The 26,099-nt window shown below is 55.2% G+C and overlaps 1 protein-coding gene across 2 annotated transcripts; it reads right to left on the reverse strand.

Moving 5' to 3' along the window:
* On the reverse strand, window positions 1-26,099 carry LOC138993898 (galectin-9-like). 2 transcript variants are annotated; one of them, XM_070393360.1, is made up of 11 exons: window positions 25,989-26,098; window positions 13,886-13,977; window positions 8,639-8,840; window positions 7,428-7,538; window positions 6,315-6,410; window positions 4,667-4,702; window positions 4,064-4,114; window positions 3,737-3,778; window positions 2,679-2,767; window positions 2,373-2,535; window positions 1-422 (listed from the first exon to the last, which is right to left on the reverse strand). In XM_070393360.1, the coding sequence occupies exons 1-11, from the start codon at window positions 26,025-26,027 to the stop codon at window positions 276-278; spliced, it is 1,068 nt and encodes a 355-aa protein (XP_070249461.1). In that variant the 5' UTR covers window positions 26,028-26,098; the 3' UTR covers window positions 1-275. The 2 variants fall into 2 exon arrangements, with proteins under 2 accessions (XP_070249461.1, XP_070249462.1); XM_070393361.1 differs by lacking the exon at window positions 6,315-6,410 and having other exon boundaries at window positions 25,989-26,099.

The following is a 26,099-nucleotide window of genomic DNA, read 5'->3' on the forward strand; positions in this document are numbered from 1 at the left end:
GGTACCCCCCCATCCTCAGATGGTAGGATTTGGGCAGCTGGAGCCCCAGGTGCCGCCCAGACAGAGGAAGCTTTGCCCAGCCAGCGGCCTTCTCCACTCCAGGATGGCTGCAGCCAGAAGCAGGGCAGATAAGGGCCTGGTTTCTCCAGAAAAAGCCCCAGATCCAGGAAGGGCTGGGAGGGCGGGGGCTGGGGCAGAGACAGGGAAGGTGGAGGCGAAGAGCAGATGCAGACAGCAACAACCTCCAGCCCGAGGTCCCAGGGCGGGAATCCCGCCTATGGCTGCACCAGGGTCAGCTGGACATCGCCTCCCACCTCCAGGTTGTTGATGGCGGGCAGGTTCGTCAGGCGGTGGTAGTAGTCGAACAGGTGCTGACCGTCCACAGACACCTTGAGGCAGTGACCTTCACACATGATCCACACCTGGACAGACGGGCCGTGTCATTTGCACTGCACTTGGAAAGTCCTCACACCTGAATGCAGGCTGGTGTCCACCACCTCCTTCCTGCCTCCCTCAAGCATTCATTGAGCCCGCCCCAGGCCCGCACTGCCGTCACCCTGAGGGATTCGCTCTTCATCAGCATGTCCTTCTCCCTGTCCTTCTCCATATTCTGTTCCCCGGGCAGAGAGTGCCCTTCCGCCAGGCTCTGCAGTCCGCACACCTTGCCCACATGGATAGCTGCTAAGCTCCCTTCGGGATTCACCCCCTTCTGGCAAGCCTTCCCTGCCTTTGGCAACCTCCCGACCCCTTCCTAGTCAAGTCAGGTGCCCCCTCAGGTCATGTCTCCCTCTCCCGTCCTCACTCTCCAACTGGGCCCTAAGCCTCTAGGCCAGTGGTTCTCAACCTTCCTAATGCAGGGACCCTTGAATACAGTTCCTCATGTTGTGGTGACCCCCAACCATAACATTATTTTCGTTCCTACTTCATAACTGTAATTTTGCTACTGTTATGAATCATAATGCAAATATCTGATATGCAGGATGTATTTTCACTGTTACAAATTGAACATAATTAAAGCATCGTGATTAATCACAAAAACAATATGTAATCATATGTGTTTTCCGATGGTCTTAGGCGACCCCTGTGAAAGGGTCGTTCGACCCCCAAAGGGGTCTCGACCCGCAGGTTGAGAACCGCTGCTCTAGGGGCAGGAATTCAGGCTTGTGTCCCCCATGTTCCCAGTACCCGGCACACCGGAGTGCTCCCCGCCTACACTTCTGCAGCGGCCACTTCCTAACATTCTCTCACAAGGCAGCCAGAGCATCCCTGTAAGGTGTCCTCTTCCCCATCACCATGCCTAACACTCGCAGCACCCTTCACACTATGTCATTTCACTCACTTCTCTATGAGATCAATATTGCCATTAGCCCCATTTCTGAGATAAGGAAACTGAGGCCCAGAGCCCTGGAGTCACTTGCTCAAAAGTCACACCGCTGCCTATAAGCCAAAGTAAATTGCTCTCCTGCTCCAAACACACCAACGCACTGTATTGAAACCCAAGCTCCTTCCCATGGCCCTCAAGGCCCTACATCAGTCATTTTCAACCCCGGGTGAGGAGTGTTGGGCCTGTTTTAAAATACGGATGCTCAGGCTCACCCTCTCGCTGGCCTGGGCAAGGCCAGGCATTGATTTTTCCTTTTTAAGCTCTCCTGGTGATGTGTAACCGGGCCTGAGAACGCCTGCTCTGTGACCCTGGCCTCAGGCCTCCCCACCCTCTCGGTTCCTGGACAGGCCACGCCCAGGACTCTCCCTTTGGCGATAACACTGCTCCCTCTGCAGCCTGCTGTGGGGTGAACTCCTTCTATCACTGAGGTCTCCAGTGCACGGTGGCCTCTGAGAGCTGTCCCCGTCTACGGCAGCGGGGCCCCTGGCCAGGCCTCACTGTACCCCTTTATTCTCTGTTGCTTGGGCACAGCACCTGCTGTGATCTGCAATGACCCTCCCCCACCAAAACTGCAAACTTCCAGGCAGGACCTGGTCTGTCTGCTTCACTGCTACCCTCCAACACCCGGGCTCCTTCCTGCCCCAAGTGGGCCTGGATGACAGAGCTGACAAATAATAGCTGAATGACTGAGTGAGTGAGTGAATAAATGAATGACCTCACTCTTGGGTTCTGTCTGGCACTTATTGGCTGTGTGACCCCAGGCAAAGAATCTATGCATGAGAGTCTTTCCCTCTGTCAACAGCAGATTCCGCCCCCTATCTTACATGGGGCAGCAATAGTAAAACCATAATAACAACCATTTGTGAGGCCCAACCCTCACCCAAGAGGCCCTCTTGTTCAAGGGGCCCCCAGACACCCTCCATCGCCACCCCCTCCTTCATTTGCCCCTTCGGAGCCCCCCCCTGGAGCTCCAGTCTGGGCACCTTACCAAGAAGCCCTGGCCTCGGACGAAGGGCATACTCCGATTCAGGCCGCGCTCCTCAGGCCCCCAGGAGTTATTGGTCTGCGTATTGCGGACCACGGCGTTCTCATCGAAACGGGGGTTCAGGTGGAAGGCGATGTCATTCCCGGAGCGCAGGTTGATGTGGAACCTGGGGGTGGGCAGCTGACATGGATCTCTGCCCACCGAGTGCTGGGCCCCGGCCCCTCCCAGCCTGCCCAGAGCTGGGGGTGGGGGGTGGGGAGAGCCAGAATGACCTTGGGGTACCTCTCCTCCCCGAGAGCCCAGGCTTACCTCTGAGCGTAGGGCAGGACGATGCCTGTAATGGTGATGCTCTTGGAGGGGTACAGCCCCCCAGGGATGCTGGTGAAGAATGGTATTGGCTGTCGGGAGGAGAGGGGCAGGTCAGCCAGCGGCAGCCAGGGAGGCGACCGCTGTCGGGGGAGCTCTCTGCCAATGTCCATGAATTTGGACTGTCACCCAAGTTTGACAACTGTGTCTGTGCGTCATATATTTTCAAGAAAGAATCGTGATAGCCCTAGCTGGTTTGGCTCAGTGGATAGAGCCTCGGCCTGCGGACTGAAGGGTCCCAGGTCTGATTCCGGTCAAGGGCATATGCCCGGGTTGCAAACTCAATCCCCAATAGAGGGCGTGCAGGAGGCAGCCAATCAATGATTCTCACCATGGATGTTTCTAACTCTCTCTCCCTCCCCCTTCCTCCCTCTGAAATCAATAAAAATATTTTTTAAAAAAATAAATAAATTTAACAACAACAACAAAAAGAATTGTGATAGCTTTACTTGGTTAGCAAATAAGGAAAACTTTCCAGTGTTCCTCAAATTTATGAGCTTAAACGGCCACGAAAAGTCCTAGCCGGTTTGGCTCAGTGGATAGAGCATCAGCCTGCGGACTGAAGGGTCCCAGGTTTGATTCCAGTCGAGGGCATGTACCTTGGTTACAGGCTCCTCCCCAGCTTGGGCCCTGGTCAGGGCACGTGCAGGAGGCAACCAATTGATGTTTCTCTCATATCGATGTTTCTCTCTGTCTTTCCCTCTCTCTTTCACTCTCTAAAAATCAGTGAGGGTTAAAAATAAGTAAATAAATAAACTGCCACGAAAAGAACTTTGCTGGACACAAAAGGATACTTGGGCTGAGAAGAGAAGGTCATATAATATGCTTGTGAGGAAGGGGCCCTTTTGAAGGTGAAAGCTCCTTTCGACCGTCTTCTAATTTCCCGGGATGTTTGAAGAACGTCAGCTCCGCGAAGGGCTGCTTTTCACTTTTGAGCTGCCCCTCACCTCCCCCTTGGCCCTGCACAAACGGAACCGCGCCCTCCCTGAGAAATCACTTACATAGCTGGGGCTGGGGTAAGCCGTCGGGGGAATTGCAGGATTCTGTTGAAAAGAGACCAGGAATTCTATGTGGGATTGTGCCCACTCCCAGGCCCCCACGCACTCTAGAGGGGATGCTCCAATGTGAGGCTTCTGCCCCTGGATTTGCCCATTCGCCTGCCCTCTCCTGTCAGCCTTGGTGCAACTTCCTGCCATCGTCCCAGACCCCATCGTGGCCACAGGCCCTCAGCCCCTCCACAGGCAGATCCACGAACTCCAGGGCTCCCAGCTGACTTGTACCAGCAGGAGGGAGTGGGGTTGTGCACTGACTGGAGCTGGCAGACTTACAGGGAACATCTGTCCAGGGGTGCTCTGCACTGTGTGGATGACTGTTTGCGTCTGGAAGAAAGAAATGGGGTTTTTAACCTGCTCTCACCAGAGTGAAGACTGCCATCTGCCACCAGAGGGCACTACTTAACACACACCCTCCCAGCAGCTGCCAGTGGGGAACCCTCTCAGTAGCCCAGACCAGACTCTGAAAATTGCAGGGTAGAGGTGTTTCTCCTCTTAAGGGGGCGAGGTAGGGGCAAAAGTTCCCTCTCGAGAGAAATGTGGCTTCATTTGTGGCCTTTGGCCCATCTTCCTTCTCAGGGGAATTTCTCTAGCATAGTTTCACTTTGAAGGAGGAAATAATTGTGGGCAGTTGTGTCCACAGAATGGCAGGGGCTCGGGCAATTCAGCTTGTTTCCAATTCATCAGCCCAGCCAACCACCCCTACTCCCCCAAACCCTCCACCCCCCACCACCACCTTCAGGAGGGTGGCCCAGGGGTCTGGCTTCAGCTGCGCCAGTCGCCCTGTGGCAGAGGCCTGATGCCTGGCCCTGCCCCCTCCTTTTAACCCACAGGAAGAACCAGAATGAAGAGTTTCCAAAGAGAGAGCAAGAGACTTACAATGGGAGCTGCGGTGGCCTGCCAGTAACTTGGAGGCTGAAGGGGACGAAAAATAAAAATGCTGGTTAATATTGGTGCCACTTGACGGGGAGATGACAGCCGAAACGGTGGTAAGAAATGCCTCCCAGACTCACACTCACTTCCTTCCTGCTCCCAAGCAAGCCTCCCTGAGCCCGTGGTGCCCAGATGCTCACCCACCATCCCAGGTAACTGTGGTTAAGAACAGGGAGGGGGCGGGTGGAGGAGAGGGGACATCCCGCCGGCTCCTCTAGAGAGCGAGAAGGATGAGTCTGACATAGAACATACAGCTCACCTCAGCTCCCAGAGGCAAAACCATTACTTGCCGTGTCCTATTTCACCAGGAGGGTGAAAACTAGTATTTAGTGAGGACTACCGTGTGCCAAGCTCTGGCTTCAGTGCTTTATGAGGGAGGCATCCTTAGCTTCAGTTCTGCTCAGTGAGAGAACAGGCTCAGAGAGGCTAAGCACCTTGCCCAAGCCTGTGTAGGTAGCAAGTGATCAAATACAAAATGGTACCCATTGTGTCTGGTTGTATCAGCGTACCCCGTCCACCCAAGGCCAGGGCCAAAGTCAGACTGCCCTGCAAAGGCCCCCTGGAGCTCCTCCATCCTAAAGTCAGTGTGGCAGGTGGCAGGGGCCCACCATGCACCGTGATGGGCCACAGGAAGCTGGGTAGGGAGACGCCCTTGGCCTTGCCCCCACTGCTCAAGCGGCCAAGGAAGGGCCAGGCCTTGCTCCTTTTCCTGCCCGAGGCCCCTCCCCACCCAGCAGACTGGTCTTCTTGCCCTGACTGGTCTCCCCTTCTACTGACTGTGCAAACCACATCCCTCATTCATTGACCCAGTCCCTACTGCACTCCAGGCACTGTGCAAAGTGCTGGGGATGCACAGAGGGACAAGTCACAATCCCAAGTTCATGGCCTCCGGCAAGGACAGGTGGAGTGACGGAGACAGACATGTAAATACAGTTACAACAGGACATGGTGCCTGGCGTGCACAGAGCTGTTAAAAGTCCATCAGGTCAGGGAGGGGCTGGGGCATCCAGCAACCTGCCAGGCAGGGAGCCACATTGAAGCAGAGCATTGAAGGGCTGGGTGAGGTGGCAAAGGGTCCTTTCGGCCCCAGGACAGCAGATGCCAAAGCATGGTGGCCGGAAGGAGCCTGGAGTGAGCAGTGGAGGCTGATGGAGGGTCTTGGTGTGTGAGGTGGGAGGCCGGCAGGTGGGCTGGGCAAGACTGCGGAGGATTCTGCACATCCAGCTGTGGGACTGGAGCTCTATTGAGCCCGGGGCCTTTAGGGTTTTTAAGGAGGGAGAGGATGAGATCACATTTGCTTATGGGAAGGTCACTGTGGCAGTGGGTCCGTGTGAGTGGGTGAGGGGTGAGGGGCCAGGTGGCCTGAACCAAGGCAGTGGCTTTAGGAAGGAGAGGCCTTGGTGCACTGGAGGGACATTAGGGAGGGAGGGAAGGACCAAGGACGCCTCCCAGGTCCGGGGCCTGGGTGCCTGATAGACGGAGTTAGGGAACCTTGGGTGGGCATGCGGGGGCCTGTAGGCCCCGCTGCCTCCTCTTCTCTCTCAGACCCCTGTCCTTCCTGCTCAGCCTCTCAGGGTCTCCACGGTTAACTCACTTTTGGTTTGCGCCCCTTGGGCTTGGGTGCGAAACGGGCAGGCTGGGAGAATTGCATCACGGAGAAAGCAGGCTGGACAGGGACTGCACGGGTGTTCTGTTAAAACAAAAGGGGCCATGGGGTGAAGAGAAGTTTTAAGAAGCCAGGGGAGAGTGGAAAGGCAGGGGCCAGGACTAGAGGGAGGAAGCCAGGCAGGTGGGGACAGGGTAGGCAAGAGACTTGGGTAGGGAGGGAATATGAGAGATGAGGACCAAAAAGAGAGGAACTCATATTTGCTGTGGGCCTACTGTGTGCCTTTCCCATCTCAGGAGCACACTCAAATACCAAAGTGGAAATTACATCTCCACTCCAGGCGCCTGGGGCCCTATGGGAATGTGGGCCAGGCATACACCAATCTTCCCAGTTTTCACAAAAAGACAGACATTCAGGTTTCCATGTGATATCACCTGACCTGGAAAATTTGTTTGATAAAATGCACATAAAATTTACCACCTTCACCATTTCAGAGTGCACAGCCGAGGGCTCATTCAGTGCCTTCACACTGTTGTGCAGCCATCACCAGCATCAGCTCCACAATGCAAACCTGCTTCTGACCTTGTAGATGTTGGTAACACATTCAAAACTTGGAAAACAGAGGGTCCAATAGACCCTGGTGTGGGCCCATGGGGGCCATTACGTGACCTCTGACATGTATCGCCTCATTGAGCCCACACATACCTCCTGGGGAGGCTGTGACAATGCCCCTTGCACAGATGAGGAAACTGAGGCTGGGAGAGGCAGACTCACTTGTGTGAGATCCCACAGCTGATGACAATGCAGAGCTGGGATCTGAGCTAGAGTCAGCGTGATTCCCAAGCTGGTTCTTTCTGGGACCACATGGCCTCCTAACAAGGCTGGGAGGACAGAGTGACAGATAAGAGGGGAAGGAGTCAGGCTGAAACAGGTGCTCTGGACAGAGACAGTGACATGGAACGGAGGTAGCAGGAGGTATATCCCCAGAGCCATCTGGGTGAGAAATTGGCTGGAACCTTTAGCTCCACCCAAAGGGCCTAGGCAGAGTAGATTGGCCCCTGCACCCAGACCCTGGGACAGGTGCCATTTGGACAATCTGACCTGGAAGCTGATGTGTGTCAGCCCCACGGCGCCGGTGACAGAGATGTTGTCCACGCGGTGGAAGGGCACGCGGTGTATGTAGTTCGTAAAGAAGTTTCCATTCACCGTCACCTGTCAACAGGAGTGCATAGTCCAGGAGAGGGGTCCCAGACCAGGGCGGAGCACACCTGAGCACTAGGACCCCGGCTTCTAGAAATTAAGGCCTGTCTGGTTTTCACCTCCATCCCCTGTAGGTGGGGCCCAGCCTTCAGAGCTGCTCCAGGTACAGGAACACACATGTGATCCAAAGTGCAGCCAAACCAGGCCACCACTTGGCTCTAGTTTTGGCTTCTGAGTTCTTGCTTGTTTATTGCTCTAGGTTTGTCTTTCTCAGCTCACCTGCGATGCCATTTCAATATGCGCATTTAAATGCATAAAGTGCTCATGGGAGCAGAGGAGAGGCCACCTCAGGGTGCACACTGAGGCCTAGGAGCATCCCGTTCGCACAGAGAAGCACAGACACAGCCATCCCTGTCCCCGGGCCCAGCAGCACTGCTCTGCCTGCAAGAGCAATGACCACACCATGCAGCCCTGAGCCGCCCCTGGCCTGCAGAAGGGCTGCCACAGCATCACCAAAAACAAATGCTGTCAAGGACCTGGAGCGGGCAAGGCTGCAGCAGAGGATGGAAGTCACCTGGGACCCGAGGCCAAAGAGCAGGTGGGCACTTACCCAGCTCTTATTTCCTGGTCACAGAAGCAACAGGTGCTCTGTAGGTGCAGGTGAAGGTGTGTAAGGTCCTGTTTTCTGTAAATAATGGCATTGCCTGGGTAATTATTTAAAAGCTTCTCTCTTTCTCTCTCTCTCTCTCTCTCTCTCTCTCTCTCTCTCTCTCTCTCTCTCTCTCGTCAGTTTGGCTCAGTGGGTAGAGCGTCAGCCTGCAGACTGAAGGGTCCCAGGTTCAATTCCGGTCAAGGGCACATACCTTGGTTTCAGGCTCAACCTCCGGCCCTGCTCTGGGTGCATGTGGGAGCAAACCAATTGATGTGTCTCTCTCACATGGATGTTTCTCTCTGTGTGTCTCTCCCTCTCCCTCCAGTCTCTCTAAAAAAATCAATGGAAAAATATCCTCAAGTGAGGATAACCAAACCAATGAAAATAAATAAGAGCTTTTCTCCAGGCCCGATAGGGCAGGTGTCAGACAGCGGGAGGGACGGAGGAGAATCCTGCTCACCTGGAATCCAGAGCTCTGCACCAGAAAGCGGATCTCAAAAGGAATTCCCATCTGGAAGGGCATATTCATCTTCCTCTCCTCCGGCCCCCAGCGTCCTTTCTGCTTGGTGTTACAGACCACATACCCGCCATCTTCAAAACGAGGGTTGAAGTGGAAGGCAATGTCATTGTCACTGAAGCCCGTCTGAAAGTTCACAGCAAACCTAGGTGGACGGAAATCAGACAGCGTTCTGGTTTATTCCCAATGGTAGGAGCAGGAGGGCCCGGGGCCTCTGACTTCCATGTGTGTCAGGCAACTTGCGTACAACCTGTGGCAGGTGGCACCCATCCCACTGTGCTACCTTCCTTTGTGTTTACCTAGTTGGCGCTTAGTGTGTTTTGTGTAATTTGTGGGCGGCCCCCTGCCAAATTGTTAAGCAACGCCCGCAGTGTGCTGTCCACCTCCCTGTGCCAGCATTAGGGGTAAATCCCCAAGGACTTAAACCCAATCGAATCTGGCAAATGGATGTCACTCATGTGCCTGAATTTGGCAGATTTCGGTGGGTCCATGTCTCTATAGACACCTACTCATGCTTCATTTTTGCTACTCCCCGAACAGGGGAAAGTGCAAAGCATGTAATTAACCACTGCCTAGCGGCTTTTCCAGTCATGGAACGGCCCCTAGAGATAAAAACAGATAATGGACCTGCCTCTACTAGCTCCTCCTTTCAGCAGTTTTGTAAGCAATACCAAATTATGCATAAAACAGGAATTCCCTATAATCCCCAGGGACAGGCAATTGTAGAAAGAGCTAATCGAACCTTAAAGACTCAATTACAAAAGCAAAAAGGGAGAGAGGGGTATTATCCTACTCCACAGAATCAGTTAAATCATGCCCTTTACACTTTAAATTTTTTGAATTGTGACGAAGAGGGTCGCACAGCAGCGGAGAGGCTTCAAGCTCCTGCTGCCGTGGCATCTGCCGGTGTGGCAGGATGGAAGGATTGACAAACAGGGCGGTGGAGAGGCCAGATCCAGTGATGATGTGGGGAAGAAGCCATGTTTGTGTTTTCCCAGAAGGCGCCTCTAACCCCATCCGGGTGCCAGAGCGAGCAGTGCGTCACCACCATGGACCTGGGAGAACAGCTCATCCCACCGTTCAAGAAGCTGAAAATCAAACACCCCCCCCCCCACCCCCCCCACCCCCCACCCCGTGATGAGGCCAGTTCAGCCACCGACCCTGAAGAAGAAGGAGCTCAGGAAGCAGGTGACCAAGGCCACCCGAGAAGCTAGTGTCCCCACATGGGGTCAACTGAAGAAGCTGACCGAAGTTGCCCAGCAACTGGTGAAAGAACAGGGGGTCCAGGTAACCTCTTCCACACTTTTTGTTGAGATGATGGCACTTGTCAGCTGCTAGGTAAGTATGGCTGGCAACAGAAACTTACTAGAGATATGTTCCAGACCCGCCTCCAACAAACATATAATTCCTTCTTCCCATGCCAGGAGAGTTTGTTGGTAACGCCCTGGCCACGAAAACAGAAAATTTACAGAAAGATCTGTGGCGTTTAGCTGCCGCCCTTAATTTTCTTAATTTTACTGGCTCTTTCTTAACTAATAATGTGCTAGGGGGAGGGACCGAGGCATGGAAAGGTTACCGATTGTATTAGGGTCCAAGATCGTGACAGAGAAAAATTGCTAGATTGTCTCAGAAAACAATGTATTATGATTCAACCCAGCCAGGTGTGACTCCGTACTTGTAAACTTTGTGTGAACCCTGCCAGTGCCAGGAAATGCTTTGTAGTGTTGCAGATAAAAGGCTTTGCTGTACCCTCGGTCGGCACTGCAGGCTGCGAAGCCCCTTACTGAAGGGACGCACTGTAGTCAGCTGGCCAGCTTAATAAAGGCTCCTAAATTTAAATTCTGAGTCGGTGGTCTATCTCGCTGATTGAACCCATAACAATACTAAAGGAGCATGTTCATCGAGCCCTTGCTATGGCTTAAGAGCCTGTGTCCAGCCCTCATGTGCATTAGTAATCGGAAATGTGAACATCACCAGATTGAACACCCATTATGGTGTCCAATGCCATTACTGTATGAAATTATATCTCCAGCAAAGCTGGCAAAAGAATTGCTGGATGATTTAAAAGAATTTAATCCATGGAAAATGTCTGGAGACATCGCCTGGTACCTAATTGGATTCCTTTGTGTACTACTAATCTTATCCTGCTTTTTTTCAGTCATCAGCAAGCCCCTGCAATCTCAAGTCCGAAGGCTCCAACTAGATGTCCACAGACGGCTTTTGAAAAATGGAAATGGGGGAGATGTGGGAGGCCCCCTGCCAGGGAAGGCGCCATGGCTCTCCTTCAAGTCACAAGGCGTGGGCATAGCTCTACCTTGGGGGCATTTCTGGCCAAAAGGTGAGAATGCCTTCAGCTCAACTCTTTAAAGCCTAGGTGCGGGGAATGGGTTTTTATTATGTAAATCCAGTCAAGCACCGGGAATACCTCCCTTATCTTGAGTTTTGGTGAAATCTTCTGATATTTGGGGGAATTTGGACTATAAAGTAAACACGCTGCTTTGGCATTGGGTCTCTCTGCCTCTCCGCCAGAAGAGGACAGAAGCCCGCCCAGACCCAGCTTTCCTTTCTATTTCTGCGTCTGTCTTTCATTTCTCAATCCCAAAGTGCCTCTACTTGAAAGAACCGGTTCGCATTCTCTTTCCGTGCTGGACGCCTGCTGGACACGGAGAAGGGAGCCCCACGCCCCAACACAGTAATTAATGCATTTTTCCCTTTCCAGCGTGACTTTCCAGAAATAAGCAGGAACTGGGTAAAGAACAATGTGGACTCGAGCCTCAGGAAGTCTGGGTCTTGGAAACTGATTGCACATTTGTATGAAGATGCAAATCCCGGAAACAAGGGCCTCTCATGCCCGGTGGGCACTGGTTAGAAGCCAGCCCACGGCTGCTCAGTTGGGAAGGAAGAGAACAAATGGAGAGAACATGTGACATTGATGGACTTTGCCTACAAAGACGGTGTCTAGCAGGGGAGGCATGGAATGAATATTGGCTCTCCAGGCAGGAGAACTTCCGGGATGTGTGTCTGTCCCTCATCGGAAGTTGGTGTGTGTCCCACACATGAGGTGTGGAGTGGGGCCCTAAAGTCCATAGGCCTGGACCCTGACCACAGCTGGTACTGTTTGTCATTTGGGGTGACCCTGAACCCCAAATACTACCCTGGAATCTCCACACTGAGGGAGGGGGTGACTCCCTTCCTTTGGGGATGATTAATGAGGTGGTGTTTAGGAAGTCCCCAAGCAAGTACATTTTCATTCCTGCCTCTCTCCTTGGAAGGAAGCCCTCACCTTCAAAACTTCCTTTGGGTATAACTATGGCTCTAAGGCAGGGGTGAGGAACGTCTGGCCCGTGGGCCATATAAGGCCAGTGAAATCATTTGTCTGGCCCTGCCAGGGCATTAGGGGTGAGTTACTTAAATGTTTGACCGAATAAAGGTGGCTAAATTTTAAGTTGATAACTTTGTGTGGCCCTCAGATGATGTTATAAATATCAAAGGGCCCTGTTCCCCACCCTGTTCTAAGGTGAGGGACAGTCCAAGGAGCAGGGCTCACAAAAGGGCCACAATAAACATTTGTTCTGCCTTTCCCCAGACACATAGCCTGAAACCAGCCCCAATCCGAGGTCCTCACTGAGGACTCACTGTCTACTCCAGCCTTCCCCAACCTCAGCATGAACATGGTTCACAGCCTGCTTCTTGGGGTCACTCTGGTGTCCCCAGCTAATGCACAGCACTCAGAGAAGACCCCCTGCTTTCATGTGTTCTGTTTCCCCCACAGGGCCAGGCACTGTACCAAGCCCAGAGGTGGCCCCAATAGACATTCTGTTCAATTCCTGCAGAGCCCATTTGGTGTCCCTGTGGAGGAGGCAGAGCTCTAGGTGCCTCTTCAATACCAGCTCCCTCTGTGGGCCGTCAGCCAGCAGGGAAGTGCCCTGGCCCAGAGCCCAGCCAGCCCTCCCTCTGGGGACACGAAAAGGAAGGGAGACTCCCACTGACTCTGGAACCAGAAAACCAAGTCCAGATTCCTCTGTACACAGAGACTATCGTTTCTGAAATATCTCTGGTTGTGTCTTTCCCTTTGTGGTCATCCAGCTCCATTTCTCTGGTCCCTTGCAAACTCCTGCTCCAGGGATGAGAGTGTGCAAAAGCGCCCATGGGAACAAGTGGGCACAGTAGGTTAGCAGGTAGGTAGCAGAAGAAGGAGAGAGAAGGGGGTGGAGGTTCAGAGGTGAGGGCTCAGCTTCCCTGCCTCACTCGCCTCAGTGTCTCCTGGAGGCACTCAGGGCTCAGGGAGATGTCACAGGGTGCGTGTGCCTATGCCCACCTGGCAGGGAAGGCGATGGTGGAGAAAGTCCACTAGAATCTACAAGCCAAGATGAGGTAGGGCCGGTCCTGGGATGGTGTGAAGGGATCCAGAAGGTCCCCAGGCCCTGTGCAAGGTGATGAAAGGACCACTGGGGACAAAAGACATCTGGGATTGAGACAGAGGCTTCCAAGAAAAGGCTGTGTGTGCAGAAGGGCTTCTGTGGGCACCGTGGACTTCAGCAGGCAGCCACCAGGTGGGAGGGCCCCACCCAAATCAGGCAAGAGCCCCTCACCTCCACACCACCTGGACCTCAGCAAGGGCAGCCAGGGCTGCGCGAGCCTTGGAGGGCGCTCGGCCTCTGAGAAGATGTGAATGTTTTCCCTGTGCCCCAAAGTCCCCTCTTGGGTGGGAGACAGTGCCCAGGAGATGTTTGCATTTTGAATTGTCTTAGTATTTTCTAGGAATGAACTTGAAACAGAAAGAGATCAAATTACATCTGAGGCCAAGTTTAAATATTTCCACATCAGCCAAATAGGGGCCACGGAGTAAAGGAAGGCCGTTCTGGGAAGTAAAGGAGGCGTTATTTTTGCATCTCTGGGTCTTTGCGTGCAAAGTTCAATCCTAGACCATAAAGATCTGCCCCTGGGTAGGCCCGAGACTGTGAGCTCATGCTCTCCCTGTGTCATGGGGAATCTATGTTAATGGTGTGCAGATGCTATTGGCAGAGGGCAGGGGTACTATGCAGTGTTGGCAGGGACCGGGCCCTATTCATTCAGTGTCCCCTGAGCCAGGCCCAGGCAACTTGGACAGTGTTGGGGGAACCAGCCTGAGCTGACAGGCGCCATGGTTTGCTAAGGGGCAAGGCTGGGGGAAACAACTGTTCCAGGTACCTGGTTCCACAGGCGTGAAGAACAGTCCCATTGACAGTGATCTGAAGTCCGTCCTGGAGGCCCCCCTGGATGGTCCCAGAGAAGGGGACGACCTGCAGGGAGAAGAAGGCAGTCAGTTAGGGTCCTGCTCCTTCTGTCCAATCCCTCTGGCACTTGCTAGTGGCCGGCCTGGTGTGTCGGGCAATGTCCCAGGGGCTGGATGCAGCTGTGAATTGGGCATATGAAGTCCTAGTCTCATGGAATTTCCAGGCCGATGAAGAAGTAGACCCAAATCTGGGGAGTTACACAGACATTCTGAGATTGATAAGGAGACCGCCGGGCTCTGAAATGATGTAACCCAGAGCTGGCCTCTCTTAGAAGGAAATAGCAGCTTTCAAGAGGAGGAAGTAGCACAAACATGACCCCGAGAGGGGAAGGAACCAGGGTAGTGAGAGGGGCTCTTAGCAAAGGCCCCAGGGCCCTGGTAGAAAACTCAGAAACCCGAGGGACCAAAGAGCCAGCAGCCTATTCTAAAGGATAAACCTTCTGCTCCCTGAGAAGGCCAAGAAGAAGGCATCCTCCTGCCCACCCCACACAGAAAGGTGTGACCATGACCTTTGCCCTCCCAGCCACCACAGGTAGCACCTGGTTGCTCTGCAGCCTCAGGGCCGCCTCCTCCTCTCTTGCTCCTGCTCCCAGTCCCTCCCCAGGCCTTGGCAACCTTAGAGGCCCTAGTGAGGTGTCTGCACTCCTCCTCGGCCCCATAGAGCCCGTTTTGTCAAATCCCTTCCCGGGCCACTTGAAAGGACAATGGTTATGGTGAGGCTTGCATCGTTTTAGAGCCAGGCATCATCCAGGTTTGGAGCCTAATTCTGCTGCTCTTTCCAGGGTGACCTCAGGGAGCTTATGTCACCTCTTTTGCCTCAGTTTCCTCATCTGTAACATAGGGGTACATCTTACCTTCTGGGTAAGATCAATGAGTTAGTGAGAAAAGGGCTGGGGAAGAGACTGGCACATAGTCGGTGTCTCTACCACACCCTTCCCTCTTGGTCTCTCTGAGCAAAATTTCACATTGGTTTCTTCATGACTTTTAAGCTAACCTCCAGGGTGCCTTTTATCTGATGTGCTCTTACCCTGCATTAACCTAGGAGATAGCTTCCAGCTTCTAGTCAATCTTCACATTTCTCTAGTAGCTAACGTCTTCTCTAACTTCTCCTTTAAGCCAGCTCCCTACAGAACTGAAATGCTTATAGGAGCCAGGCAGGTGATGTGTAGGAGGGAGATTGTCAGGTAGGGGCAATAGGGAGTGGCAGAGACCATGACAAAGTAGACACCATCTCTCTCATCCAAAGGGACAGCGTCCTCTCAGCTCTAACCTGGACGAATTAATTAATTTAGATGGATTAACCCCTCTGTGGGTCAGAGCTTGCTCTCAGCTCCTGGCCAGGCCTGGAGGCTGAGGACTCTTCCCCCCTCTTCCTCTCTGGAGGCTCAGACAGCAGAGCCAGGCCCCCAGGCCACAGGATGCACAGCCTCCTTCTGGAGGCACAGTGTCCCCAGCGGGCACCCAGCCACAGCTGGCACAGGGGGCTCACTGCAGGGCCAGTGGGAGCCTTCCAGGCAAAGAGGCTGCTGCCCCAAGGGTTCTGAGGTGCTTCTGGGCCCATTTCCCTGGCTGTTCCTAGTTGTCCTGGCAACAGCCCTGGCCATTATCAGGGCCACCCCTACAGATGGGGAGACTGAGCACAGAAGGTCTGGTAACTTGCCCAAAGCCACCCAGCCGGTCAGTAATAGGGTGGGTGTGGGTCCAGCACCCACGCTGTGAAGCCCCACACAGGCTGCTTCTCAGGATGAAGCACAGACCTCCTGGCTCCTGGCTCCCTGAGGGCTTCCCCCACCAAACAGCGAGTCCTGTCCTGCGTGTGGTCCCAGCTTCCACCCTGGCCTCTGAGGGGCTGGGCCAGATGAGGCCGGCGGGGCTTGGCAAGGAATGGGGCTGAGGCCCCAGGGCAGATGCTCATGGAGTTAAGCTGATCAGCGGAACAGCCGGGCTGTGCGATCTTCCTGGCACTCGTTGGAGAAGAGGGAGGTCACTCCTGACTGCTGGGAATCACTGGTCACCCGGGGGAGAGTGACCACGTGGGGTGGACAGCTGTGTTTGGCGCCTGTAGGGACTCCACCCAGCATCCTTTTTGTCTGACACCAAAGCCCTGGTTGGGTTTTTGTTTGTTTTATCCTCACACAATGATATGTTTTTTGATTTTAGAGAGGAAAGGAGAGAGAGAGAGAGAGAGAGAGATCCGTTGCCCCCGAATGCACCCGGATAGAGGACCAATCCCGCAACCTTTTGGTGATCAGGATGACACTCCAACCAATGGAGCCACCGGCCAGGGCACCAAGACCCTGTTTGAACGCTCTGCTGCCCCTGCAGGATTGCCCTCTGGTTTGTATAATTACTAGTAGCTTTTGAACCCAAGGATAGAAAAGTACAAACCAGTCACCATGATAAGAAAGTGTCAGAGCCTAGAAGGAAGTCTGGGATCCCCCATCTTACAGACAAGGAGCCTAAGGTGAGACTTCTGACCCTGAACCCCCGTCCCCCCCCCCCCCCCCCCCCCACACACACACACTTGAGGCACCAACGGGTTCTGGCCCACTTTCTGCAGCTCCACCTCCAGAACCTTTTCAAGGTGAGCCCACGCCAGGGCCCCTGCCCAGGGGGGTTGGAGTGGAGGCCCAGGCAGCTTCCTCCTCAGCGCCGTGCGGCCGCCCACCCGCCTACCCCGTCCCCACCAGGAAGGGCCTTATCACTCCACCTCCCCGGCTCTCGGGGAAACTGTTTACCGAGGCCGGGAGAGGCTTCCACAGGCCGGTCCAGGGCACAGTGACCTCCTGGGCCTGGGGCTGCCACCTGCCTGCCTTCCCCCATTACTGCTCTCCCTCTGGGCACCTACCCTTCTCGGGCAAATCAAGGCACCCTCCTCCCCGACCATTGGGGACATCTGGGAAGTGGCCTCGATGCCTCTGAGCCTCCGTTTCTCCATGGATGGCGTGGGGATAATAAAGCTCAGAGGGTTACACACAGCCACCCAGACAGGCCCCACACATGTGGCCAAAAGGTGGGAAAGGCAGCCCTTTGCATCCCACACTGCAGGGCAGCCCCCTCCTCTCTCACTCCCCAGAGAGCCCCCCTTCACACACCCTGGACCTGCCCCTGATAACTCACCCCCCAAGGAGCAGACCCCCCCTTAGGAGGTCTTCCCTGCTGCCCCCAGACTCCTAATCATGCGCAACGCTTCAAAAGCCCCCACCGCCTGCCAGGTGTTAGGTCGGAGGGAGCCCGGGATCGGATACATGCGGACATGGGATGAGACAATGGACTTCCTCTGGAATTTCTCACAGATCTGGAATCTCTCACGGGTCAGCGTGCCAGACACAGATACCTGCTTCTCCTTGAAGTTCACAGAGATCCCCGCACAAGATACTGACCCATTCCTGAATGTGCCGCCCACCCCCTGCGGCCGAGACTCCCTCAGTTGAATGTGTGATGATCCCTGCTGCGGGCACTTCCTCAGTTCAGGCCCCCGCCCTCACCAAACACCTGAATAAAGAGATGTCCCTCCCTCCCTGAAGTCGCGAAATTCACTGGCCCCACCTTTTGGGCCGGTGGGTCTCGCCCGAGAACGCAAATAAACTTCTCCTTTTTCTTTCTGATTCACTCGATTCTCTTTGCTTTCCTCGCCGCCGCTTTCCTGGGTCACCTAACATTTGGTGCCTTGAAACCCGGGTGGCGTGAGCACCTAGTCTTGCCGTCCCTTCACGGCTTGAGGTGCCCGCCTCTCCCTCCTTGTGGCCCAGGACCCGTCGGGACCTCGTTTCTTCAACTCGGCAGCCTCTTCCCGGTGGCAACATCAGCGGTGAGTCCTGCCCCGCCCCGTGCCGCTCCCCCGTGGCCACACACCTGCCGGCGTCTCTGTCCGTAAAACGCGGCCACGTCAGAGACTGTCCTATCCGGGCCCTTCCAGGAAGGTTCCTTGGACCTCAGGAGATAGTGGAGACGTCCCTAACTCCTTTGGTCTACTCCGTCTGTCCGTGGCGCGAGTCAAATCGCTAGGACGCTAGCTTTTTGGCCCCGCTACTGGCCACGGGGAACGGACCATGGGCAATCAAAATTCCAAACCTGACCCGACCACACCTCTAGGGTGTCTGCTCACCAATCTGGCTAAACTGGGCCTGTCGCAGGACCTGCGTCCGAAACGTCTCATTCATTTCTGTAACGTGACATGGCCCCAGTATGAATTGGATAATGCTTCTAGATGGCCTAAAAACGGGACATTTGATTTTACCGTCCTCACCGACCTCAGTAATTTCTGCCAACGAACCGGGAAGTAGCTCGAGATCCCCTACGTTCAAGCCTTCCTTTGTTTGCGTTCTCGTCCCACCCTCTGTTCTTCCTGCTCCACGGCCCAGGTTCTCCTGGCCCGTGAGAAACCTACTCTGCCTACTGAGATCTCTTCGTTTTCCGCCTTATCTGAACCACCCGAGAATCTTTCCTCCCCTCCCACTCGTCCGCCGCCCTACCCAGGCCCGTCCGCCCCAGCGCCGTCCGCCCCAGCGCCGTCTGTCCCAGCGCCGTCTGTCCCAGGCCCGTCCGCCCCAGCGCCGTCCGTCCCAGCGCCGTCCGCCCCGGCATCCTCACTCTCCGCACCCTCTGCTCCTCCCTCCCTGCCGGACCCTCCTCCGGCCATGCCCTCCGCCGCTGGCCCACTGACCCTGCCTCCCACCGACCCTACCCTTCCTCTTCCACCCACTGCTGCTGCTCCTTCCCAACCCCCGCCTACTTCCCCGGTGAGTAAACACACGCGTTCCCACGCTCCTCCTCTCCTCTGTCCACTCCGGGAAGTTGCAGCCTCAGAGGGAGTGGTTAGGGTTCACGTTCCCTTCTCACTCTCGGATCTCTCCCAGATTGAGAAGCGGCTGGGATCTTTCTCGGCCAACCCCACCGCGTTCATCAAGGAATTCTGATACCTCTTTCAGGCCTATGATCTCACTTGGCATGACATTCATGTTATTCTTTCTTCCACCCTGACCTCAGATGAAAGGGAGAGAGTCTTGGGGGCAGCAATGGATCACGCAGATCAGGTTCACCTTACGGATGCCAGTATGCCGGTAGGGGCCCAGGCCGTTCCTCGCCAGGAGCCGGGCTGGGAGTATCAACTAGGCACCCCCGAAGGGCAAAACGGGCGCCGACGCCGAGACCAGATGCTCCAGTGCCTGATGGCTGGTCTAAAGGCCGTCTCCCACAAGGTAGTTAATTATGACAAATTAAGGGAGATCACCCAGGGCCCAGATGAAAATCCCGCAATCTTCCTTAACAGGCTGACTGAGGCTCTAACCTTATATACTCGTCTGGACCCTGGGTCTCTGGCTGGGGCAACGGTCTTGGCCACCCATTTCATTTCGCAGTCAGCACCAGATATTCGGAAGAAATTAAAAAAGGCAGAGGATGGTCCTCAAACTCCTGTCCGAGATTTAGTGAATATGGCATTTAAGGTATTTAATGCCCGTGAGGAGAAGGCAGAATCAGAACGGGAGGCCCGCCTTAGACAGAAGGTAGACCTGCAGACGCAAGCCTTGGTTGCAGCCCTGAGGCCGGCAGCAGCTGCGCATGGTCCCAAGAGGGCCGTGCGCAGTGGGAGTGCAACGAAAGGACGCACACCGCCTGGACAATGCTTCAAATGCGGCAATGAAGGCCACTGGGCAAAGCAGTGCCCCCAGCCCCGGGCTCCGACCAAGCCCTGCCCGGCGTGCGGTCAAAATGGTCACTGGAAGAGTGACTGCTCCTGGAAAAGTGGCGAGCCTTCCACGTCTCAACGTGGTGGGGTCGCCCTTCCGGGCCATGACGCACCGCTGGCCATGCTAGGATTGGCTGAAGACTGAAGACGCCCGGACTCGTCCACTCCGATCACCCTAGCCGAGCCTCGGGTTGAAATGAAGGTAGCGGGTGCACGAGTCTCCTTCTTGATCGACACGGGGGCTACCTTCTCTGTCCTTCCCTCTTTTTCGGGGCCCCTTTATCCTTCCAAAATCTCGGTCATGGGTATTGACGGCAAATCCACCTGCCCGCTGGCCACTGGGCCGCTTCCCTGCCTCCTTGAGGATAGCCCTATAACCCACTCATTTTTAGTCATGCCTTCGTGCCCCGTGCCCCTGTTAGGACGAGATATTCTCACCAAACTAGGGGCCACTCTGATGCTCACTCGGAGCCCTTCAGCCTCCCTGCTCCTTCCCCTCCTGGCCCCCTCCCTTCATGGAAATGCCGAACCCCCACTGCCTGCGTCCCTGGTCGACCCAAAAGTGTGGGATACATCTACCCCGGTGGTTGCTAGACATCATGCCCCAGTCAAGATCAGACTTAAGGACCCCACCTCGTTTCCCTCCCGCCCCCAGTTTCCCATCTCCCTAACTCACCGCCGAGGACTTAAACCCCTCATTACCCGGCTTCTGGGGCAGGGTCTCCTCATCCCTACCGACTCCCCCTGCAACACGCCCATCCTTCCAGTTAGAAAGGCAGACGGGACCTACCGGCTGGTTCAGGACCTCCGGCTGATCAACGAAGCGGTAGTCCCTATCCACCCGGTAGTTCCCAATCCTTACACTCTCCTCTCACGCGTCCCGTCCGGTACCACCCACTTTTCTGTTCTCGATCTCAAGGATGCTTTCTTTACTATCCCTCTGGACCCAGACTCTTTCCATCTGTTTGCATTCACTTGGGAGGACCCGGATGAACAGACATCCCGCCAACTCACCTGGACAGTCCTGCCCCAGGGGTTCAGAGACAGTCCTCACCTGTTTGGCCAGGCCCTAGCCAGAGACCTCCAACAATGCTCCTTAGAACCAGGCACTCTTCTCCAGTATGTAGATGACCTCCTCCTCTGCAGCCCCTCCCTGAACATGTCCCGGAGGCATACAGCTAATCTCCTTAATTTTCTAGGAGACAGGGGATATCGCGTGTCCCCTGCCAAGGCACAACTGTCGGTCCCCACCGTCACTTACTTGGGGATCTGTCTGATGCCCAATTCTCGAGGACTGACAGTTGACCGAGCACAGGCAATACGAGACCTTCAGCCCCCCACTTCTGCAGACCAGATCTTGTCCTTTTTGGGACTGGTAGGGTTTTTCCGCCATTGGGTCCCAAACTTTGCTCTCCTAGCTAAGCCCCTATACCAAGCTGCTAAAGAAACACCAGTGGGTCCCCTCTCCTCACCCTCCCTCGTTCGTCAGGCTTTCTCTAAGCTCCGGGATACCCTTCTGGCATCTCCCCCACTCTCTCTCCCAGACACCTCTAAGCCGTTCCAGCTATTTACTGATGAAAAACAGGGAATGGCTATTGGGGTCCTCACCCAGTCCCTAGGGCCAGCCTTTACCCCCGTGGCCTACCTGTCCAGACAGCTTGACCCCACGGTCCGGGGATGGCAGCCCTGCCTCCGGGCTCTGGCTGCAGCTGCCATTCTCACCAAGGAAGCCCAAAAAATCTGCCTCCAACAACCCTTACAGGTCTTCTCCACCCACAGGTTACAGGATCTCCTGTCCCACCGATCCCTATCTCTCCTTGCCCCCTCTCGCATGCAGGAACTCCATCTTCTGTTCCTCGAAAATCCTGACATCACCCTGACCCAGTCCCCAGCCCTAAACCCGGCCACTCTCCTTCCCGCTGCCTCCACCCTACCTGCGGCAACGCATTCCTGCCCCGAGGTCGTCGAGGCCCTTACTCAGCCTCGGGCAGGACTCTCAGATTCTCCTCTCTCTAATCCGGATTTAACTCTGTTTGTGGATGGAAGCTCCTGCCTGGACCCCCAGGGACGTCGGAAAGCCTCCTACGCGGTAGTGACACCCGAGCGGACCCTGGAGGCAGCCCGACTCCCAGAGGGCACCACCTCTCAAAAAGCCGAGCTCATCGCACTGACACGCGCCCTACACCTGGCCAAAGGGAAGAGAGTAAACATATATACAGACTCCAAATATTCCTTTCTGATAGCCCATTGTCATGCTGTTATCTGGAGGGAGAGGGGCTTTCTCTCTACTAAAGGCTCACCTATTATCAACGCTAAACTCATAACCCGTTTACTTGATGCCTTACAACTTCCTTCCCAGGTAGCCATCATGCACTGCCGAGGCCATCAGACGGACTCCTCGCTGGTTACGCGGGGAAACGCCCAAGCAGACGCGGTAGCCAGAGGCTTAACTCAGGGTGAAGGGTCCCCAGCCCCGGTCCTGTTTCTTTCTCTTCCCTCCATCTCCCCTCAATATACAGAAGAAGAGAGAAACAAATTCCTGCAGCGGGGAGGCTCACCCGGTCCTGAGGGATGGATCTTTTTAAATAACAAAATTGCTCTCCCTCGAGCCCAGACAGGGGCCATTGCCCAACAGATCCACCGGTCTTTGCACATTGGACCACTGGCACTTTGGAAGTTCCTTGAACCCCTCTTCACCTCGCCCACACTGCGAGAGGCAATCACAAGCGCCTGCTCCTCCTGCCCCACGTGTGCAGCTGTCTCACCCCAGGGAGGGATGCGCCCCAACTTTCCCACCCATCAAATGAGGGGACACCTCCCAGGGCAGGACTGGCAGGTAGACTTCACCCACATGCCTCCCCACAAAAAGACCAGGTACCTGCTGACCATGGTAGACACTCTGACAGGGTGGGTAGAGGCCTTTCCCACCCGCAAGGAAACTGCTGAAGTGGTGGCTGAGACGCTAATAGCACACATTATCCCAAGGTTCGGCCTCCCCACCTCCATTCAGTCAGACAATGGCCCAGCTTTTATATCAAGGGTCGTACAGCAGGTTAGCACCTCTCTTGGCATCTCTTGGAAACTACACATACCCTACCGACCACAGTCATCGGGTAAAATTGAAAGGATTAATGGCCTCCTTAAAGACCATCTAACTAAACTCTCTCTAGAAATTCGCAGCTCCTGGCCGGACCTCCTGCCCATGGCTTTGACAAGACTCCGGGCTACACCAAGGAGCCCCACCTTCTTAAGTCCTTTTGAACTCCTATATGGGAGACCTTTCTTGCTCAACCATCGTCTCCCTATCGATCCTCCTCCCCTGGGTAATTATCTTCCATATTTGTCCTTAATCCAGCAGCTGCTCCGAGAACACGCTGACAGGTTCCTGCCCAAACCGGAACCAACTGACCAGGACTCCGGGGGACCAGCTCTTCACCCTGGTGACTCGGTCCTCCTTAAAAATCTACATCCAAAAACCTTGGAGCCGAGGTGGACGGGACCTCACATCGTGATCCTTACAACACCCACCGCGGCCAAGCTGCTTGGCGACCCATCGTGGCACCACCTCTCCAGGCTCAAGAGGACCCCGGAGCAGCATGACTTCTATAAATGTGATGTATTGGGTCCCACTAAGGTCCGCCTTAGCCGTCCTCCCCCTCCTTCTCCTCCCGGCCCTGAGCAACCTACACCAACCCCCACCCGCTTATGTGTGGAGGTTCAAGGTCCGTGAAACCTACTATCAGAACGGCAAACAAGTCACCCGGCAGGTAGGATCTCAGGACTGCCCTCTAGCGGGATGCCAGACAAGGATGCAGATGGCTGTCGACATCCGGTCAGTATACCATGGTGGCCGGCCCTATGCTTGTTTTGCTTACGACCAAGAGGACCCAGACAGGTGTAATCAGGAGGTCGACACCTATGGGGGTTGCCGCTGGAGGGGCTGTGTTGTCAATGATGCCTACAGGGGTGGCTCCTTTATCTGGAAGGATGGGGCCTTCCACATCATAATCCAGGATCCCTGGGACCAGCGGTGGGTTACGGGTGTCGTGGGAAAGCTATACTTAAGTAGTTGGAGCTCAACCCCCTCAGGGACCATTTACATCTCCCGGGAATATGTCCTGGCCCAAGAGGCCCAAGTCCAGGTCTCCAACAGCATCCTACAGGCCGAACAGTCCCTTAAAGGGAAGCTGCCTGACTCCCCCCGGGTAGAAGTCCTGTCTTCTTGGCTCCAACTTATTCAACACACCCTACTATTCCTCAACGAGACCCACACCCTGCCCAATGTCTCCCACTGCTTTCTGTGTGCCTCTCTCCGAAGGTCTTTGCTGGCTGCCGTCCCACTCACAACTTCTCCAAGGGCCCAAGGGAAAGGTGAATGCCAGCCTCCCGTGGCTGGCATTCCCCTTTGGGAACCTGAAACTCCAGAGCCCACCCTGCCCCCACGGATATGCTACCAGACCAGTAATCCGGTAACTGGGGGACGAGTCACGTGGAACTGCACCCAGAACTACACTGCATCCAGCCTCACCAAGGCCAGTCCGGGTACCTTCTTTTGGTGCAATGGCACCTTAAGTAACTGCATAAACTCCTCTGACCCCGGGCCCTGCTTCATCGTCATGGTAGTTCCCCAACTAACCTTATATGGAGAGTCAGAGCTCGCCTGGCTGCTCCCTCCGTCCCGCCGCCGGACTCGCCGGGCAGCCTTCCTCCCTGTCATGTTAGGGGTGAGTATCGCTACCTTGATAGGCCTTGCGGGGGGGGCCCTCGGGAACAGTCTGGTCACTGCTCAGGACTTTAATGACAAGCTCCAGTTAGCCCTGGAGTCCACTACTGCTTCTTTAGCTTCCTTACAGCGACAGATAACATCAATAGCCCAAGTAGCCCTGCAGAACCAGCGCGCCTTAGACCTTCTGACTGCAGAAAGAGGAGGAACCTGCATATTCCTTCAGGAGGAATGCTGTTATTACATCAATGAGTCTGGAGTAGTGGAGCAAAATGTACAGACCCTGACTAAGCTGAATGAAGAACTACATGCAGGACACTTCCAGGACAACTCCCCTTTCAGCTGGTTCCAAAGCCCCTTAGCTACCTGGGTCCTGCCCATGATAGGGCCCCTGATTCTCATCTGTGTCTTTTTTCTCCTAGCCCCGTGCCTCCTCAAGTTCATCCGCTCCCGGATCGCAGAGATGTCACGGGTGACTGTGAATCAGCTCCTGCTCCATCCCTACACTCGGCTCCCCTCCGACCCGACTCTGCCTAACCCCGGCCTTTAACCGCCGCCCCCCCCTCGTCGTCCTTGTTCAGCTGGAAGCAGTCAGAGAGTCGCCGACCCTTATCACCAAAAGGCCGGGATGTTAGGTCGGAGGGAGCCCGGGATCGGATACATGCGGACATGGGATGAGACAATGGACTTCCTCTGGAATTTCTCACAGATCTGGAATCTCTCACGGGTCAGCGTGCCAGACACAGATACCTGCTTCTCCTTGAAGTTCACAGAGATCCCCGCACAAGATACTGACCCATTCCTGAATGTGCCGCCCACCCCCTGCGGCCGAGACTCCCTCAGTTGAATGTGTGATGATCCCTGCTGCGGGCACTTCCTCAGTTCAGGCCCCCGCCCTCACCAAACACCTGAATAAAGAGATGTCCCTCCCTCCCTGAAGTCGCGAAATTCACTGGCCCCACCTTTTGGGCCGGTGGGTCTCGCCCGAGAACGCAAATAAACTTCTCCTTTTTCTTTCTGATTCACTCGATTCTCTTTGCTTTCCTCGCCGCCGCTTTCCTGGGTCACCTAACACCAGGCACTGTTCAAACGCCCTAGATATGCTACCTGCATCCTTACCCAATCCTGGGGGGCGGCTCAAGGATTACCCCTATTTTACAGATGTGGAAACTGAGGCCCAGAGAGGGAAAAGCAGCTCGCCTGCGGTCACCGAGCTAGGAAACGGCTGAACCAGGGAGGCCATCTCCTAAGTCAGTGCCCAAGCCGGGCTGCTGGGCTCCCCTTTCATTCCAACAAAGCCCCACTCTCCCAGGGCTGTCCAGTGCCCTTCTCCCCTCAGCACCCAGGACAGGACGGGCGCCCAGAGGGAGCTCAGCACCATCTGCGCAATGCCCCAGTGCGGGTGGTTATCATCCCTCGGTCTTGAGAGGCAGGTGGGACCGGCCTGGGGCAGAGGTTGTGTCAGAATGGCCCCATCCGGCATGCCTACCCCCGTGCACCCTCTGCCACCCCAGCCTGGTTTCCTCAGAGACCCAGAGCGGCTTCCCTGGCAAGGCAGCCAGCTCTGCCCTATAGCATCGCCTGTGCCCACTGCCTGGGAACTCACTGGGTTCACGAAGGGAGCCTGGACGCTGCTGAGGGCCATCTCTCCACCACCTCTGTGGTCCCGGCTGCTCCTCACACCAGCCAGGCAGTTCTCGGCACTGGGAAGGACTTT

Source organism: Myotis yumanensis, unplaced genomic scaffold, assembly GCF_028538775.1.
Source record: "Myotis yumanensis isolate MYYU_CA2020_CCGP unplaced genomic scaffold, mMyoYum1.0.hap1 SCAF_16, whole genome shotgun sequence".
In the NCBI taxonomy this organism is placed as follows: domain Eukaryota; kingdom Metazoa; phylum Chordata; class Mammalia; order Chiroptera; family Vespertilionidae; genus Myotis; species Myotis yumanensis.